Source organism: Heterocephalus glaber, unplaced genomic scaffold (genome assembly GCF_053883595.1).
Source record: "Heterocephalus glaber isolate CG9 unplaced genomic scaffold, H.glaber_assembly_v1.0 deba00001687, whole genome shotgun sequence".
Lineage (NCBI taxonomy): Eukaryota > Metazoa > Chordata > Mammalia > Rodentia > Bathyergidae > Heterocephalus > Heterocephalus glaber.
Genome location: NW_028258412.1, coordinates 27,362,646 through 27,379,140, shown reverse-complemented (window position 1 = coordinate 27,379,140; position 16,495 = coordinate 27,362,646). Strand labels below are relative to the sequence as shown.

General features: G+C 66.4%; 1 protein-coding gene across 1 annotated transcript; it reads right to left on the bottom strand.

Moving 5' to 3' along the window:
* Positions 1–1,694: 1,694 nt before the first annotated feature.
* On the bottom strand, positions 1,695–14,070 carry Mmp17 (matrix metallopeptidase 17). Its single transcript, XM_021257695.2, has 10 exons — positions 13,857–14,070; positions 9,369–9,501; positions 9,124–9,253; positions 8,631–8,914; positions 7,854–8,030; positions 6,853–6,952; positions 6,413–6,495; positions 6,190–6,342; positions 3,060–3,317; positions 1,695–2,899 (listed from the first exon to the last, which is right to left on the bottom strand). Exons 1-10 carry the CDS (start codon positions 14,007–14,009, stop codon positions 2,625–2,627), a joined length of 1,746 nt encoding a protein of 581 aa, XP_021113354.2. The 5' UTR covers positions 14,010–14,070; the 3' UTR covers positions 1,695–2,624.
* Between the last annotated feature and the right edge of the window lie 2,425 nt (positions 14,071–16,495).

Below are 16,495 nucleotides of genomic sequence, written 5' to 3'. Positions count from 1 at the left end.
AACTTGTGATGCCCCTGCCTCAGCCTCCTAGAGTACCAGGCTTCTCAGAAACCATGCCAAGGTATGAGCCAGCAGGACCTGGCACGTCTGCAGCAGGGGCCTCACCCCACGGGGCCCCGGGGAGCCTTGGGACACTGGTGCCCTCAGAGGGGCAGAGCCAGACTCCGGGAGGTGCCCAGCCACGTGCTGTGGCAGAACTGAGGTCCCTGACGCCACCACCATGAGGCTAGGGCCACAGCCCAACGGGCAGAGTCCAGGCGGGGGTGGGCAGTGTCGGGTCTGGGCTGCCGGCTGATGCAACCTGCCCTGAGGCAGCCTCGGCTGGGGTGCCCTCTGGGCCTCACCTGGGAGGCTTCGAGCTCCCTGCAGGGCACTGCCGGTCCTCAGGGACAGCAGTGCTGCGAGCAGTGCCACAGCGCCCCCTCCAGGCAGGTACTACACCCTGCCTCGACCTGGACTCTGCAGGGGCTGGATCCAGCTGTTTCTTTCCAGATACTCCAAGCCTGTACTCTAGCCTGCACTTGAACTCACTATGCAGCCCTGGCTGGCATGGAACGCACTGTGATCCTCCTGCCTCAGCCTCCCAGTGCTGGTATTATAGGTGTGTGGCCCATGCCCATTCTGCATGTGGAGTCTGCCCATGGGGCCCAAGGGCTGTGGACACTCTTGACACCCCAGATCCTCTCTGCTCTAAGCCCTCCGCCCTCGGAGGAAACCGAAGTCCTCACTAGGTTGCTAAGCATACAAGGGACCCTGGCGGGCCCTGGCCCTCATCCCCTGGGCCTCACTGGACAGCCCCCCGCATGTCCTGCTGGGGTCCCCTCCCTGTGCTTGCTGCGATGTGGGGCCACAGCCTCAGGCTGGGCCTGTGTCCCACTCACTGGACGTTCCAGCTCCCGCTCCTCTGCTGCCCTGACCAAGGCCCTGGGTCCCCTCAGCGGCCACCTGGGCCTGCAGTGGTCTGCGGCCATGCCAAGCCCCAGGAGAGACCTGTGCGTGCGGGCTGGGCTGAGTCCGAGCCCCGGGCAAGTGCAGCCTGAGGCCACCGGCTGGGCCCTCAAAGTGGACAGAGCCTAAGTGGGGCCTATGGGCCCAGGAGCGGGCGGCCTCTCCTGAGCCTGAGCCCTGGCTGGTGTGGGCCGACCCTGGGGCATCTGCCCTGTGCTGCAGCCTTGTTCTCCCCTGTAACACAGGGGTCATGCTGGGGAGGAGCCCTTGCCCCTGGGGCTTCCAGCCCCACACAAGGGATGCACGCTTGTCCCCAGGCTGGGTCACCCAGTGCCAGGCCTGTGGGGAAGCCTGGTGACAGTCCCCCTCCATGGCAGAGCCCGAGCGAGCAGGGGCTCCAGGCCCTGGTCAGAGGCTGCGGCCACCTGCCTGACCTTCACAGGCGCCAAGGTGGCGGGGCGGGAGGGACGTGGGGGCAGACCAGGAGGCTGGGCATCACCTGGGCTGGCTGCCGCGGGAGGACGTGGCTGGGAGGGGCCCTGACTGCCACCACATTTCCTGTGGCCTTTGGGGCGGCCCGGGCAGGGCGAGGCCAGCACCGCTGTGTCCAGGGTGGTTGCAGCAGGGCTCTGGCCCACGCGGCTCTGCGGGTGTCGCAGTCAGGGACCTCGAGTGCTGCCTGCCCGCTGCTCCCCTCTGCACCCACGCGCTGGGGTTGCCGCAGGAATGAGCTGAGGGCCCAGCGCTGCGCGTAGGAAACTTTATTAGGGCTTGGGCTTTAGGACCACAGTGGACTGCCTGCAGGGAGCCACTTTAGTCCTGTGATCAAGGACGCGGGCTCTGTGTCCCCGCAGAGGGCAACTGTCCTGCAGCTTGGATGTGGGGCAGGGGGTGTCTGCTGTGGTGCCACGGGGACAGATGGGGACACGCTGGGCAGGAGGGGCTGCAGCCCCCGCGCCGTGAGTGAGGTGTGGGGATCTGGCATGTGTCGGAGCCCTCCTCCCCACGAAGAGGTGTGAGCAGACCCTTGTGTTACCTGGCCCAGCCCACCCACCACAGGACCTTTGCACGGTCCTGCCTCTCCCCGGCTGACTGTCCCCGAGGTCACTGCACTGTGGCTCTCTCCTTGGCTCTCTGCCACCAGGGGCAGCCTGGGTTCCTGAGCCCCTGGTCCCCAGGCCAGGCGAGGCTGGGAGTGCACCCCACACCCCCAGGTGTCCCCGCCTGCCCCAGACGCAGCACCCTGTCTTGCCAGCCCCTCTCCTTCCTCCCCAACCCCACTCCTGGTGCAGGGCTCGGGAGCCCCTCCACGGCCAGGTGGGTCTGTCCATGAGTCCAGGCCCGAGGGTCCTCGCCAGGTGCCTGGGTGGCCTGGAGAGCAGGGGTCTCACAGGGGCCCCAGCACCGCGGAGCGAGGACCTGGCTGGGTTTCCCGGGCAGAGTTCGATCTGTGGCCACCCTGGCAGGGTGTGAGCCTTCTGTGTGCAGTGGGGGAGCCGAGCTCCTGGCTGCTCCTCTTGTGCACCTCGCTATGACCCTGGCCGGGAGGACCAGGAGCCAGGAGGGACAGGGAGGCCAGGCCGAGTCGGGGTCCGGGAGGCTCCAGGCGGAAGCGGGGTGCACAGACCCGCACGGGGATCCTGCAGGTGGCCACTGGCTGCGGTCCGCACACGGTCTCACGGGGCCCGTGCCAGAGCGCCCAGCGCGCCAGGCAGCAGGGGTGGCAGGAGCAGGGGCAGTGTGCGTGCGGCAGCCGAGCAGGAGCACACGGCCGGCCCGTCCTGCGTGCGGCCCTGGGGCCCGCCCTGTGCCCCGCCCACGCTCACGCCGGCCCGGGGCTCCCCGCACACCAGCCAGTCCCGCGCAGTGGACTGTGGGTACCCAGCTGCCGCCTCCAGCTCGCCGTCCAGCACCTTCCAGTACTCCTGGCCGCGGAAGAAGTAGGAGGCCCCTGCCGGACGGAGGAGGGCGGCTGAGCGCGGTGGCCAGGGCGACAGGCACGGGGCAAGGGCCACGGCTCAGACGCAGGCCTGGGCCACGCCGGAGGGGGCGTCCGGGGCTCACTGGGACCCCAGCCTGGCGCGGAGGACGCACCCCCAGCCCGCGCTCACCATCGGACCAGCGCATGGCGTCGTCCAGCCTGCTGGGGACCCCCCTCCACAGGGGGCCCTGGGCAGGGTAGCCGGGGTCCATGCTCCGCGTGTGGTCGTCGTAGCGCCAGTACAGCTGGTCCTTGAAGAAGTAAGTCCGGTCATTGTGGGCCCAGGCGAAGGCTGCGTCCACGCCGCCTGGCGGGAGGCTGAAGTCGGAGATGGGCCGAGGGTACCCTTCCTCGACGTTGTTGTCCTTGAACACCCAGTATCGGTCTCCTGGGGGCGAGAGCACCAAAGCGCGCAGAAACAGAGACAGAGAGGGCAGTCAGGCTCGGCCCTGGCCTGAACACCCCTGCGCCGTCCTGGGCAGGGGTGGCCGTGGCAGTCGAGTCCTCCCTGGTGTGCACTGAGCGCCTCACACCACAGCTCTGGGCGGCTGGCTGCCTCGGACCCAAGCTCCGCTCCAGATGCCACTTAGGGCACAAGGGGACCCAGGAAGGGCGACAGCGCAGGACTGGGAGCTTCCCGGGCTGAACCCTGCTGCCCACGTGGTCTCCACACCTCCCAGGACGTGCACCGGACAAAATTTCAAGGCCCTCTGTGGACAAAACCTTGGGTGTCTCTAAGAAGACGTCCTGTCACCCCACACCAGAGAGGCTGAGGGAGGAGGGTGGCAGGGAGTTTGAGGCCGCCTGGGCTACACAGTGGGACCCTGCCTCATGAAACCAAGACTGAAAACCCAACAGGCCCTCTGGACGGCAGAGGGTGGACAAGGCTCGGCACACCTTGGTCAGCAGGAAGCACAGTGGACGCCAGCGAGCCTGCGCTGTGGACAGGAAGCTACTGCCGGGCTGAGGTCTGCAGAGCTCAGACCAGGTGTAGAGGAGGGGAGGGGACTCCTGGCCCCACACAAGGCTGAGCTCAGAGCACAGGCAGCCCAGGGCCTCAGGCCGCCCAACAGAAAGCAGGATGGGGGCCAGGGAGCCTGGGTTTCATGGGCTGGGATCCAGCAGGGAGGATCCACGGATGGGTGGCGGGGACAGCTGCATGGCACTGAATGTGTCCTGAACTGCACACTTAAGTGGTTAAAAGGACCAGGTGTAGTGGCGCAGGACTGTCATCCCAGTTACTCAGGAGGCTGAGGCAGGAGGATTGCCAGTTGGAAGCCGGTCTGGGCAATTTAAGAGACCATCTCACATTAAAAAAATAAAGGGTGGGGGCCGGGGATTTAGCTCAGTGGTTCCGGTGCCTGGCTTGCAAAGGCGAGGTCCTAAGTTCGATCCCCCGTACCAAAAAAAAAAAAAAAAGGCTGGGTGCAGCTGGTGGCAGAGCGTTTACTGGCATGGGCGAGGCCCAGGGTTCTACCTCTACTGGGAAACAGCAAGGATAACAGAAAAGGTTACAATGTTAAATTCATTACCTATCTTTTAACACACTGAAAATGAAGCAGAAGGGGCTGAGGTTCAGGGGTGGCACTTGCCCAGCATGGCCCTGGGTTTGATCCCCAGAACTGCAAACCATAAAGTAAAATAAGGTAAAATGCCAACAACTCTATGCAGCAGTCAGAGCTGCCAGGTCCCCGAGGGAGGCAGTGGCAGCCCAAGGCCCTTCGGACGGTAAGGAAACCGAGCCAGCAGAAGCTGGGCCGGGCACGGTGCGGGGGGGGGCCAGGAGGCGCACAGGGCCTGCCTCTCTCCAGGGAGCTGCTGCAGTGAGACGCAGCATCCACAGGCCCAGGCACCACCCTGGGCTTTGCAGAGGACCCAGGAGTCCCTGTCCGCCCTGTCCAGCAGCAGCCTGGAGGGGCCCAGCCACCCTGCACGCGCGAGTTATGCTCCTGTGCCCCACGGGGCTGGGCTGTGGGGGGTGAGCCTGTGGGATGAGGCGGCTGGCATGGTGCCGTGGCCGGGAGGGTGCACCCAGGTCTGACAGCAGAGGGCGGTGCTTCGCAGCTGCCCTGCCCAGGAGAGGGACGCGGGCACCCGCTGCTCTTCACCACATCCGGGTTTTCTGTTTCCAATGCAGTGCTTGTTCTGCAGTGCAGGGGACTGAACCCAGGGTCTCTGCACTGAGATACATTCCTGGAGCCTGCTTTATTTTTATTCTGAGACAGGGTCTCCCTAGGTTGCTCAGGCTGGGTTCAAACTTGTGACCCTCCTGCCTCAGTCTGCCAGAGTGCTAGGGTCACAGGCACACTCCACCACCCCTGGGTCCAAAACAGTTTTGATGAGGAGGTTCTTTTTTTGGTTTTTTGGAGACAGGGTCTCACTGTGTAGTTCAGGCTGGCCTTGAACTCGCAGTGATTCTCCTGCCTCAGCCTCCCGAGTGCTGAGATCACAGGTGTGCGCACCATGGCCAGCAGAGGTTCTGTGTAGGGACATGGGAGAGTCTCCAGATACAGTGGGTGGGAAAGGCAGGGGGCACAGCAGTGCTCAGGGAAGAGAACATGATCAGGAGCCCAGGCCCACGGTGTTCCAGCACAGCTGTCGGAACCGTGACGGCTGCTCTCGCCAGGGGCACCCAAGGCCCGTGCGGCACTGAAAGCACTCGGCAGGGGTCACCAGGCAGGTGCTGGACGCGAAGCCTGTGCTGTGGGTGGGTCCTGTGGGGGGCGGGAGCACAGGGGGCGGCCCCACCTCCGCAGATGGGGCATCCTGGGAAGGCGGCTGCCCTGGAAATGGGACCACAGGTTCCTCACTGGGGAGCAGGTGGCCTGGGCCACGTTGAGACCCGGGTGGCACGGAGTCCACCGGGCGCCTGCGCTGATGTGGCCCTGGCCTGGCTGTGAAGTGAGCAGGGCCTGGCTTTCCTCCAGCTGCCTGGTGCCGCTGTTCTACCTTCACCCTGAACCCAGAGCTGGATCCGAGGTAGAGCTGGTGCAAGCCCAGGGACCAGGCTCTGGGGCCCGCCTAGGGATGGGCACAGAGTGGGCCTGATAGAGGCTGCACCCTGCCGTGCCCTGCCCATTGCTGCCTGGGTCCTGGCACAGGCTGTGCCCAGGCCTGGGCTCTGCCCCACATCTTCATAGGGGGCCTCATGGACGTGTCTTCCCCATCCCTGACTCTCCTGATGCCGACGGCCCCTGCAGGAGGCAGGACGTGGCCTGCTCGGCCTGGGCACATAGAGCAGGGACGTGGCGCCCGCCCACCTCGGAAGAAGACGATCTTGTGGTCACTGGTGCGCTCGTACACGGCGTCCACGCCGTCCAGGTGCCGTGGCAACCCCCGCCAGAAGCGGTGCATTTGCGCCGGCTGCAGTGACACCAGGTGCCGATCCCGCGTCAGCCGCCAGAAGTACCTGCCTGGGGAGAGAGGGGCTGGGCGGCCGGGCCAGCGGCCAGGCTTCCCCTCCCCCGTGTCCCCGCGGCTGACCTTTGAAGAAGAAGGCTTCACCTCGGATCTGGGCCACCGCATCGAAGTGGGCGCTGCATCTGTGGGGCACGTCCCTCTGGGGCCTGCAGGACACAGTGCAGGGCGGCGGTGCCCGACTCGGGAGCAGGGCTGGGCCCCAGCCTGGGATTCGGCAGCACCGTGTCCCTGGGGGAAGTCGGCTGGCTATGCCAGGCTCTGCCCCCGGCCGCTGGTAGCACAAGTAGGAAACCCAGTGCTGGTCCCGGACCTGCTAGCCAGAGCAGCGCCAGGGTGGGCGCCGGCCCCACATGTTGGGGCCTGGGTTCCAGCCCCGCCTAAATTCAGAAAAGTCTGGGATGACAACAAAGGCCCACTGGCAGGGACCTAAAGAGGCAGCATGGCCTGCCAGACGCGGGCGCAGGTCTGGGGAAGAGGTGCCGGGGCCGAGGGGCAAGGCTTACGCGGTGCTGGAGCGATTGTCAGGGGGCTCGGGCAGCGGGGGAGGCTCCTCGGGCTCGGGGGTGTCCGGCTGTGCCGTGGGGGACACGGAGTCCCGCACACCTGGGAAACGGGGAGGCTGCGCTGATGTGGCCCTGTGCATCCAGGCTGTGGGCAGCGGGGGTCTGTCCAGACCTTGGGGCCGGCCAGGGCCTCGGGGTCCTGAACAGCAGGGCGGGGCCCCAGACTCAAGAGCTCGGCCTGGACAGACAAGGCCCAAGGGCAGGCGGTGCAGATGGGCACCACACTCACCGCCCCAGGCACAGGCGCAGAGCAGGCAGTCGGTAGCCCCCAGGCATGGGGATGGTGTGTGTGTGTGTATGCCTGGAACACGCGCAGGCCATGCTGGGCTCGGGCTGCACAGGCTGCAGCAGGCACTGGGATGGCCGTGACCCAGGTTCTGGCCGGACAGGAGCTGTCTGTGCAGCTGGTGACCGTGCTGGCCACCAGGGCCTGGACACGGTGTGTGCTGAGGTAGATTTGACCATCAAAGCAGCAAGCAGATGTCGGGAGACACAGAGGAGCCCAGGCAGGCTGGGGTGGGCAGCCTGGCACACTGAGGCCAGGGAAGGCGGGACCGTTGGCCTCAGTCCTGGGTGTCCCAGCAGGGAGGGTCCTGGAATCTTGGCTTTTTTCGGTTTTTGAGGCAGGATCTCACTATAGACCAGGCTGGCCTTGGGCTCCCAGCAATCCTGCCTCAGCCTCCCGAGGGCTAGGGTTACAGGTATGTGCCAACACGGCTGGCAGGAATCACGGCTTTGTATTCTCCTAAGCTCCAGGTGCTCTGTCCTCCCCTGAATGTGGGGAGCCTTGTTCCCACAGGCCTGGCCACTTCGCCGCTGCTCCCAGGACCTGTGAGGATGAGGGCCCGCGGGGCTTCCCCAGCCGAGGACCAGGGAGCTGTGTGCCCACCCAGGCGGCTCTGCTGCTCCCCCTGGTGGCCGTGTCGGCTGGGGACACTCACCGTACAGCTGCCACACACGCACTCGGTCCTCGTAGGGGAGTCCGTAGCGCAGCGGGTCACCCACGGGGCCCTGGTAGTAGGGCTGCATGATGGAGCCGGTGGCAGCCACGTGGCCTAACCCGATGGCGTGGCCAAACTCATGGACGGCCACTGCGAACAGGTCCATCCCGTGTGCATCTGGGGACAGGGACACGTGAGCCACAGGGCCATGCCCCTTGCCAGCGCAGGGCTGGGCCTGACAGGACCCTGTGGGCTGCTGGGTCTTGCCCAGGGCCACCAGGGTGAGTCACGGGCTCCTGCAGCTGCATGGTGGGGGCACCTTCTTGGGTCTTGTGGGCGGTTTTGGTACTGGGACTGAGCCAGGGGCCTTGCACTGAGCTACATCTCTAGCCCTTTGGAACTGAGTCTTGCTAAGTCGCAATGCTCAGACTTGTGACTCTCCTGCCTGTTTCCCGGAGTGCTGGCATCAGATGTAGAGCCTGGCCTCCACGCCAGGCTGCCTTTTCCGCACAAGACCACCAGGTGGCGCTTCGAGTTTTGCAGCCCCCCCCCCCATCCCCCACATGCAAAGCTCCGGGTGTCCGGCCTGGCGCCAACGGTTGAGGCCCGCAGGGGGCCTGGGTGAGGTCGGCCAGCTGGACCAGGTCCCTGGGGCTCAGCACACCCCGGCGGGCCCTGCCCAGCGAAGGCGACTCAGGTCCCAGCCCCCGCTGCGTCTCGGCCTCCCGGCGGGACGTCAGCCGAGGCGCCCCCCAACTCCGTGCCCCCCACACGTACCCGCGGAGCGGAAGGTCCAGGCCTCATCATCGTCAAAGTGGGCATCCCCCGCGGCGTGGCGGTCGCCAGGGAAGAAGGCGTGGGCTACGGTGCCGCCAGGGCCGTCGAAGGGGTAGCGGTCGTTGTGCTCAGCCCGGGAGAAATCGATCTGGAGGTCGGCCGTGCTGCCCGCCACCTCGTGGAAGTTGAGGGGCGCGATGTCGCTCCACACCTTGAGCGCGTAGTACATGAGCGCCCGCACCGTGTCCCGGCCCAGGGGCGAGTCCCGGGGGAACGTGCGCACCCTGGGGAGGTTCGGGCTCAGTGGGGTGCTGGGCACCAGGCTTGGCCACCCGGCCTGGTCACACCCTGGGGACAGGAGGGGCCTGTCCTGTCACCTGCAGCCAGGACGGGAGCGAGTGGGGACCCCGGACCAGCCCTGGCCACACGCAGGCCTGGACTCCAGGCCCCAGGACAATGCGGGTTGAGCAGGGACCCAGCTCCGCTCACCCACCTCCAGGACAGGTTCCGCTTGCTCCACTTGGTCGGGGCCTGGGCCTGGCGCCTCCTGCGTGACCGGGCCACGGGGGGCAGGTCCGGGAGAGAGCAGCGTGGCGTCCGCATGAGGGCCAGGGTAGCCGGGTCTGCAGGGGATGGCAGGCGGCTGGCTTGGCTCCGGCCCTGAGCTTGGTCCCCCCTGGGCTGGGTGAGGCTCACACTGGTGGCCCCGAGCCATTGGGGTGGGGGCATGTGACTCACCCAGGACACCCGTGGCCTCCAGGCCACCAAACTGCTGCATGGCGGAGATGGCTTTGGACAGCTCCTCCTGCGTCTGCAGCTGCCCAGTGGCAGGGTCGGCAGCAGGCAGGTAGCCGAACCTGCTCAGCCACTCCTGGGGCAGAGAGGGGGCCAGGGTGTAGCCCCTGGGGGAGGAGCCCACACCCTGCCCTGGCCCCAGCAGGCCCCTTCCTAAGCCCCCTCACAGGCCTTTAATCTGCCAGGCACCGAGCAGGCGGGGGTGGGCTTGTGCAGTGCACAATCTGAACAACTGCTCAGAGCAGCACTGCCCCACCTCGGTCCTCCTGGGGCAGTAGACCGCCCAGGGAACATTTAAGAAGTGAATCTGCCTAATGTGGTGGAGCACCCATGGAGTGCCAGCAGTCCGGGAGGCCGGGGCAAAAGGATTGCAAGTTCAAGCCCAGCCTGGGCAATTTAGCAGGTCAGTGAGACCCTATCTTAAAGAAGAAAAAAAACCCTTTTGTTTATACGGGAATCGAACTCAGGTCCTTGTGCTTTCGAAGCAGGCGCTGGAACCACCGAGCTAAATCCCTGGCCCAAACAACAACCTTTTAAATTTTTTTTTTATTTTTTTAGTACTGGGGACTGAACCCAGGGCCTATTTTATTTTCATTTTGGGGGTGTTTTTGAGACAGACTCTCACTATGTAGCTCAGATTGGCCTTGAACTCACTGTGTAGCCCAGGCTGGCCTCAAACTCATGGTGATCCTCCTGCCTCAGCCTTTTGAATGCTGAGATTATAGGTGTGCACCACCACACCAGCTGGGCCTTTTTAACTGTTTATTTGAAACCGACAGGGTCTCACTTGATTGCTCAGGTTGAGCTTGGAACTTGGAACGCTCAGTGAACAGACCCTGAGCTGCCAGACGGTTGGCATCTGCCCCAGCGTTGGCCTTGCACCACCAGAGGGCGCTGCAGGCCCTTGTGAAATCCCAGGCTGTGGCTCCTTGCTGGCGGGGCTGGGGACCCCCAGGCAGCGGTGGGTGGGTTCAGCGGTTTGGGGTGCTGAGCGCCCTCCCTCGTCCCCTCTGGACCGGCAGGACCCTGGTGTGTGGCCCAGCTTACCCCCGGCACTGTGGCTGATGGCAAGGGGCCACAGCGTGGGCGTGGGGCAGCCACGGGCAGAAGCCACGTGACACGAGGGTGTGGGGCTCCGCGCACTTTCCTACAGTGTCACCGCCGTGCTAAAGTCTGAGCCTGCAGTTTCCTTCCAGACATGAAGTGGCAGGCACGCTCATCTCCACAGCCCGCAGGCCAGGCCTCAGCAGAACCGCGACTCCAGGTGAGGGGCGCAGAGGGCCAGGTCTGCGTCAGGCCCAAGGGCTCCCGCTCAGCCTGACCCTGGGAGCTGTGGTGGCCCTGAAGCCTGGCCGTCCCGCGCCCACAGCGCGCCCTCATGGGTGGCCCTGTCCTCCAGGACTGACTGCGGACCAGCCCAGGGCCGGGAGCACCGGCAGCCGCCAGTGTGAGTGGATGCGCAGATGGGGCCCGTCTCCGTCCCCTCCCCAGCGCAGGCCACACAGGCCAGGCAGGGACCAGACGGAGCCCGAAAGGGCCCCGAGAGCTACCCGCTGCCTGGCCAGCCCAGCACCTGGAGTCCAGGAAGGCTGTCCCGCCCGCTCGCTGGCCGCTAGTCCTCCCTGCTGTCGCCACGGAGACAGACCGCTGTCTCCAGGGCAACAGAGGCTGCAGGAGGCGGGCTGTGCGCGGTGCGAGGTGAACCTCCCAGAAAGCCCGGGAGTGTGTGGAGCCACCCTGCGGTGGCGGTGCTGCCTGCGTGCCCGTGGCCTGCAGCAGGCCACACGGCAGGGCCACAGGGTCACCGGGCCCAAGGCAGGGGATCCCCGCTTGCTGGCACAGGCGAATGTCTTCATGCCACAGCCCCCAGGCTCCGGGCTCAAGGGCCCGTCTGTCACCCTGACACAGCTCTATCGCAGTGAGATGCGGTCTCAGCTCCTTCTGCGATTTCAGCAAATTTACAGCGAGCGCGGCCTGAGCCGCAGCTGTGCCGACTTGTCCCGTGGCCTCCTGGTCCCGGCCCCTGCCCCGCTGAGCTGATGCCTGCCCTGCTGTGAGGGGCAGGAGGATCGCCCCCACTGCAGACGAGGAAACTGAGCCCAGAGGCCACCGCAGGCCAGGATGGGTGGCCCTGCACCCCACACCCGGCACGGACACTTACACAGCCCTGACGCATGGCCAGCCGCCACCGCCCTGCTCACGGAGCTACTCCCCAGGGAGAGGGCGCCCACTCTGCCTTGTTGGGTGACTCCTTTCCCAGCATCCCCAGAGTGCCCCCTGCCTGTTCTTGTGTGCCCATGTGCCCGCCAGGCAGGGTGCTGGGGCCACCAGGCCGACCCTGTCCTGCTGTCTGTCTGGGGCGACAGCCCCCAGCCCTTCCCACTTGGAATCTGCTACCACTGCCCCAGCCTTGGGACACAGGGGTGCTGGGGTCCCTGCTGAGCTGGGCACACAGTAGGCGCTCCATATAGGGCTGTGGGTGCTGCTGCTACCCCATCTCCAGAGGAGGAAACCGAGGCACAGGGAGGCCAGGGTACAGCCACACAGCCAGTGAGGAGCACAGCTGGCTCCTCTGCTCGACTGTGCAGCTGCGGGGAGGTGGGGCGGGGGTCCGAGTCAGGGCACCCAGGGACACACTGGGCTCTGAGTGAGCTGTTTGCCTGCTGCACTGGCCCATCCTACCTGGGCCAGGCTCGAGCGTCAGCATCACCGAGCAGAGCCACCAGCATCTCCGCACCCATGGGAGCCCAGGACACCTGCCTGCACCTGCCCAGCCCTGTGAGGGCCGCCCACCCAGTGCACAATGGCAGCCAGTTCTCCGGGGCCACCACACAGAGGCCAAGGCCGGGCCTGGCACGGGTGGTGTGGTGCTCAGGGCTGTGGGCCCGTCCACTTCGCAAGCCACATGGGTGGCCAGGCAGGGGCCGGCACAAGGACACAGAGAGCCACTCCTCCCCACAGTGCCTGCCACTGTCCCCAGTTCTCAGGAGTTGTGCCCAGGACGTGTGGCCGAGTCCTCGGGGCAGGGCTGTGTGTGGGGGGGCGGTCGAGGACAGACGCCGGGGGTGCAGGGGGCAGGAGGGGACGCGCCAGCTCCCACGACCCCAGTCTGTTCCCCTCGCCAGCCTTGCCTCAGCGCAGGCTCCGCAGGCGTCCAGGTGGAGACAGCCATGTGGGGACCCGGGCTTGGTCGCTGGGGTCGCCTCGAGGCTCCCCACCGCCCTGCACGCTTCCCAGCGTATTCCTGTGTGGAACAACTCCTTCCTGCTAGGACCTCCGGTCTGCTATCTAAGTGAGCCGGAGGTTGGGGTGTTTGGGGATGGATAACCGAGGACGCTGCCGCTGGGCTGGCGGTGAAGAGAAGGCTGGCAGACCACAGGCTCTGGGTCCGAGTGGCCACGCGGGGCTGCACTCCGGAGGGGCGGCCTGCGCAGAGCCCCTCAGGGTGGGACAGGTCCCAGGGGGCGCCATCCTGGAGCAGGCAGGGCCAGATGGCCGGGTGCGCTCCAAGGCCGACCGCGCCTCACAAGAGCAGGGTGCGGGCGGCAGAGCCGAGGAACCCGGCCGACCCCACACTGTCCCGGGCTCAGGGCTCCGGCGGGGACACCAGGAGGCTCGCGCGTGCGCCCCGTGTCCCGGGCCTCAATCCCCGCTCTGTGTTGGGAGAGGACCCCGGGCGGAGGCCCCTCCCGGGTGCCAGGAGGCTCAGGCACAAAGGCTCCCTTTTCTTCCCGGCGCTCAGACCTCGGCCCCGGCGGCCCGCGGGAGTCTGGAGGCCCGGGAGCCCCCAGGTCCCGCCCACCGCTCCGGCCCCTCGTTCCCCGAGGGCCGCCAGAGGGCGCCCCTACCGCGCTGGGAGCAGCAGGCGGCGGATCTGCGCGGGGTCCCGGGCTGGCTGTGCGCCCGCTGGGGCTGCTACGGGATCCTGGTCCTCGCCCGCGCCCCCCCCCCCCAGGGCCGCAGACCGGGCGGAGGGGCGCTGGCCCAGGCTGCGGCCGGCGGGAGCAACTTCCCCCGGCGCTGACCCATCGCGCCGCAGCCGGGGTGCCCTCCGCCCGTGCGGCCCGACGCCGAGGGTGGGGCGCAGTTGCGGGCCCTGGGCGGCACGGTGCCCGCGCTCCGCTGGTGGCCCGGGTGGCGGATCGGCCCTCCGACCCGGGACGGTCCTGAAGCCGGGGCCACGGTGCCGCCGGCTCTCGCGTCCCGAGCTCGACACCGCGGGGCGCTCGCCAGGAGGCCCGGGCTCCGCTCCGAGCGATGCCCGCGCGCCCTCCGGACCAGCTAGGAGACTGCGCGTCCGCCGGGCCCCTCGGGTCCCCGAGCCGCCCCACCACCGCCCGTCCGCCCGGCCTGCGCGCCCGCGCTAGGAGTCGCACCCGGCCTCGCACGGGCCCCACGACGCCCGGCCTCAGTTTCCCCCAGCGCACTCACCATCCCCAAGCTGAGCTCTTCGGCGCGGGGCGCGGGCGCAGCGTAGGTCCCGTGGGCGGGCAGCGCGAACAGCAGCAGCAGCAGCGGCAGCGGCGGGCACGGGGCCGGGCAGCGGGGCGGCGGGCCGGGGCCCCAAGCTGCTCCGCGTACCATCCCGCCGGCTGCGGCCGCAGGACCAGCTCCGCAGGACCAGCTCCGCAGCGCCCGCCCGACTGAGCCGCGCGGCGCCCACCCTCCGGGGCGGGGCCATGCAAACGAATGCTAATGACCGCCCGCCCCGCCCGTCGCTTTAAAGGGCCCGCACGCCTGCGGCCTGCTCCCTCTCGGCGCTCCGCATGGCCGGACCTGCCGCACGGCCCCCGCCTACCGGGGGCGGGATCATGCTAATATTTGCAAAATACCCGCTGGTCCGCTGGGCGCCTTAAAGGGCCCGCGTCCCGCCCACCAGTTCGAGCAGGTCCAGGTCTGTGGCGCGGAAGGTGGGTGCGCACCGTGGGGTCCCGGAGAGCCCAGGCAAACGTGCGGGGGTCGGGGGCCCAGGGGCTTCGGCCGCCCTCGGGGAGCAGACCCTGGACCCCTGAACCCCCACTCCACTCCGGCCCCCGAGGTCCCGTTCAGAGCCGCGTGGAGGGGGTGGGCGAGCGTGGGAGGGGCCGAGCACGTGGCCCCGTGCGTCCCGGCGACCGGAAAGGGACGCGCAGCCCACGCGTGTCGCGGGCTCGCGCGTACCTGGTGCGTGCTCGGCGCCTTCCACGGTTTCCTTCCTGTCCCACAGCCTCATGACGTGGAAACCGCAAATCCCAATTGCAAAAAAAGAAACAGGCCCAGAGCGATGTCGCCCCGTGCGGTCACAGCCGCAGGTGCCCGGACTGGGTCAGACCCTCGTGACCTCGGGACAGATTGGGGGGTCCCCGCCGGGGTCCAGCGGTTCAGGGTCTGCAGAGTCGCCTCCTGCCTGGGCCCCAAGGCGGCAGGAGCGGCAGGCGCAGCAGGTTGGGGAGGGGGACGGGCTTGGGAGCTGAGCGGGCCGCAGGGCTGCGGAGCCTTCGCTGTGACGAGGGCATCGCCTGCAGTGGCCTGGCCCAGCTGGCGGGGAAGGGCCACGCAGGAAAGCATCGCTGTCCAGGGGTGGCTGGGCCCAGCTTCTCAGCTGGCGCCGGGGACTGTGGCTGCATGGGGGACGTGGGGCCCTCGACCGCAAACTCGGAGATGCGGCCTCGCGCGGAGAGGGCATGGGTGTGGGCACCTACTTTAGGGCCTGCGGTGGGTCCCCTGAAAGGCCCGGAGGCAGCTGCTAAAATTCAGCAAGTAACACCAGGCATGGGGCACACCTGTAATCCCAGGACTCTGGGAGGCTGAGGCAGGAGTATCGAAAATTAAGGCAAACGAAATTTAGTGACTTAGACAAAATAAAAAATTAAGATGTGATGTGTCCATGTACCGGCTCCCCATGATGAATGTAATTATCACCCACTGCACACATTTACTAACATTAAACATCTGAAAACCAGAAAATCCTAGTGTTTTGTAAAATTAATTGGCATTAATAAAAATATGTATTTAAAAATAGGCAACAAAGAAAAAAATAAAATATAAAAGGGGCGGGGGATGTAGCTCAGTGTGAAGGCCCAATCCTAGTATCACAAAAAAAGAAGAAGAAACCAGAAATGGCCCAGGCGCCACCCAGAGCTGCCTGGATGAGCGGAGCTGGGGCTGTGCGTGCGTGCGTGTGGCGTACGGCGGGCTGGCCGTGGTCCCGGGCCTGGGTGGCCTGGACTGCGTCACTAGCCATGTCCTGTAGGGGGAGACTCGGGGCCGGCTGTGGCTGTGACACTGCCTGTGGGGCTGTGGCCTGCAGGGCGCTGGGACCTCCAACTGTCCCGAGGCGCTGCCAGATGACTCCCAGGGAGGGCTCTGCCGGGGACAGCTCCAGGGCAGGTGGCCGAGGGCCACAGGGGCTCGGCCCATGGCAGCCTGCTTTGGAGCCTGCCCCAGACCCCATGCTGCTCGGCCCTGGTCCGCTGCCCCGAGCTCAGTGTCCCGAGTCGTCCTTCCACACCCTCAACCCATGGACACCAGCGTGGGTCCCCACCACGAAGCCACCCGGTCCCAGCCACGCTCTGTGCAGCTGTCACCGCTGCCCACCTGCAGGATACTCATCCTCCCAAACCGCATCTCGGCCGGTGGACAGACACTGCCCTGTGACCAGCCAGCCCTCCCAGGAGAGCCAGGCCCACCGTCAGGACTTTCCTTTCCCAACACTCCCTGCCTTGGCACCAGATCCGCAGCTCCCCTGGGCTCCTAGGCTTCCTCGGCTTCACACCAGGCCGGCCAGGCCGGCCGCACTCCGCTGCTGTTCAGGGCCTTTTCTCCTACCTCCAGCAGCTTGAAGCCCCAGGGGCAAACACTGGCCTCAGCCCCACTCAGCCCTGAACCCTAGAAGCCCAAGCAGGGGTGTGGGCGGCATTCTTTGGTGTCTTCCAGAGCAGCTTCAGGTGTCCTTACCCCAGAAGCACACAATAATGAGAAAAGGAGATAAATCTCAACATCTTGATTTTATTAAAGTAAACAAGCATCACCTTTGCAAACTTTGAATTCCCGTTTCAGCTATGCATTGCCGAGGAAATAAAATAACAGCA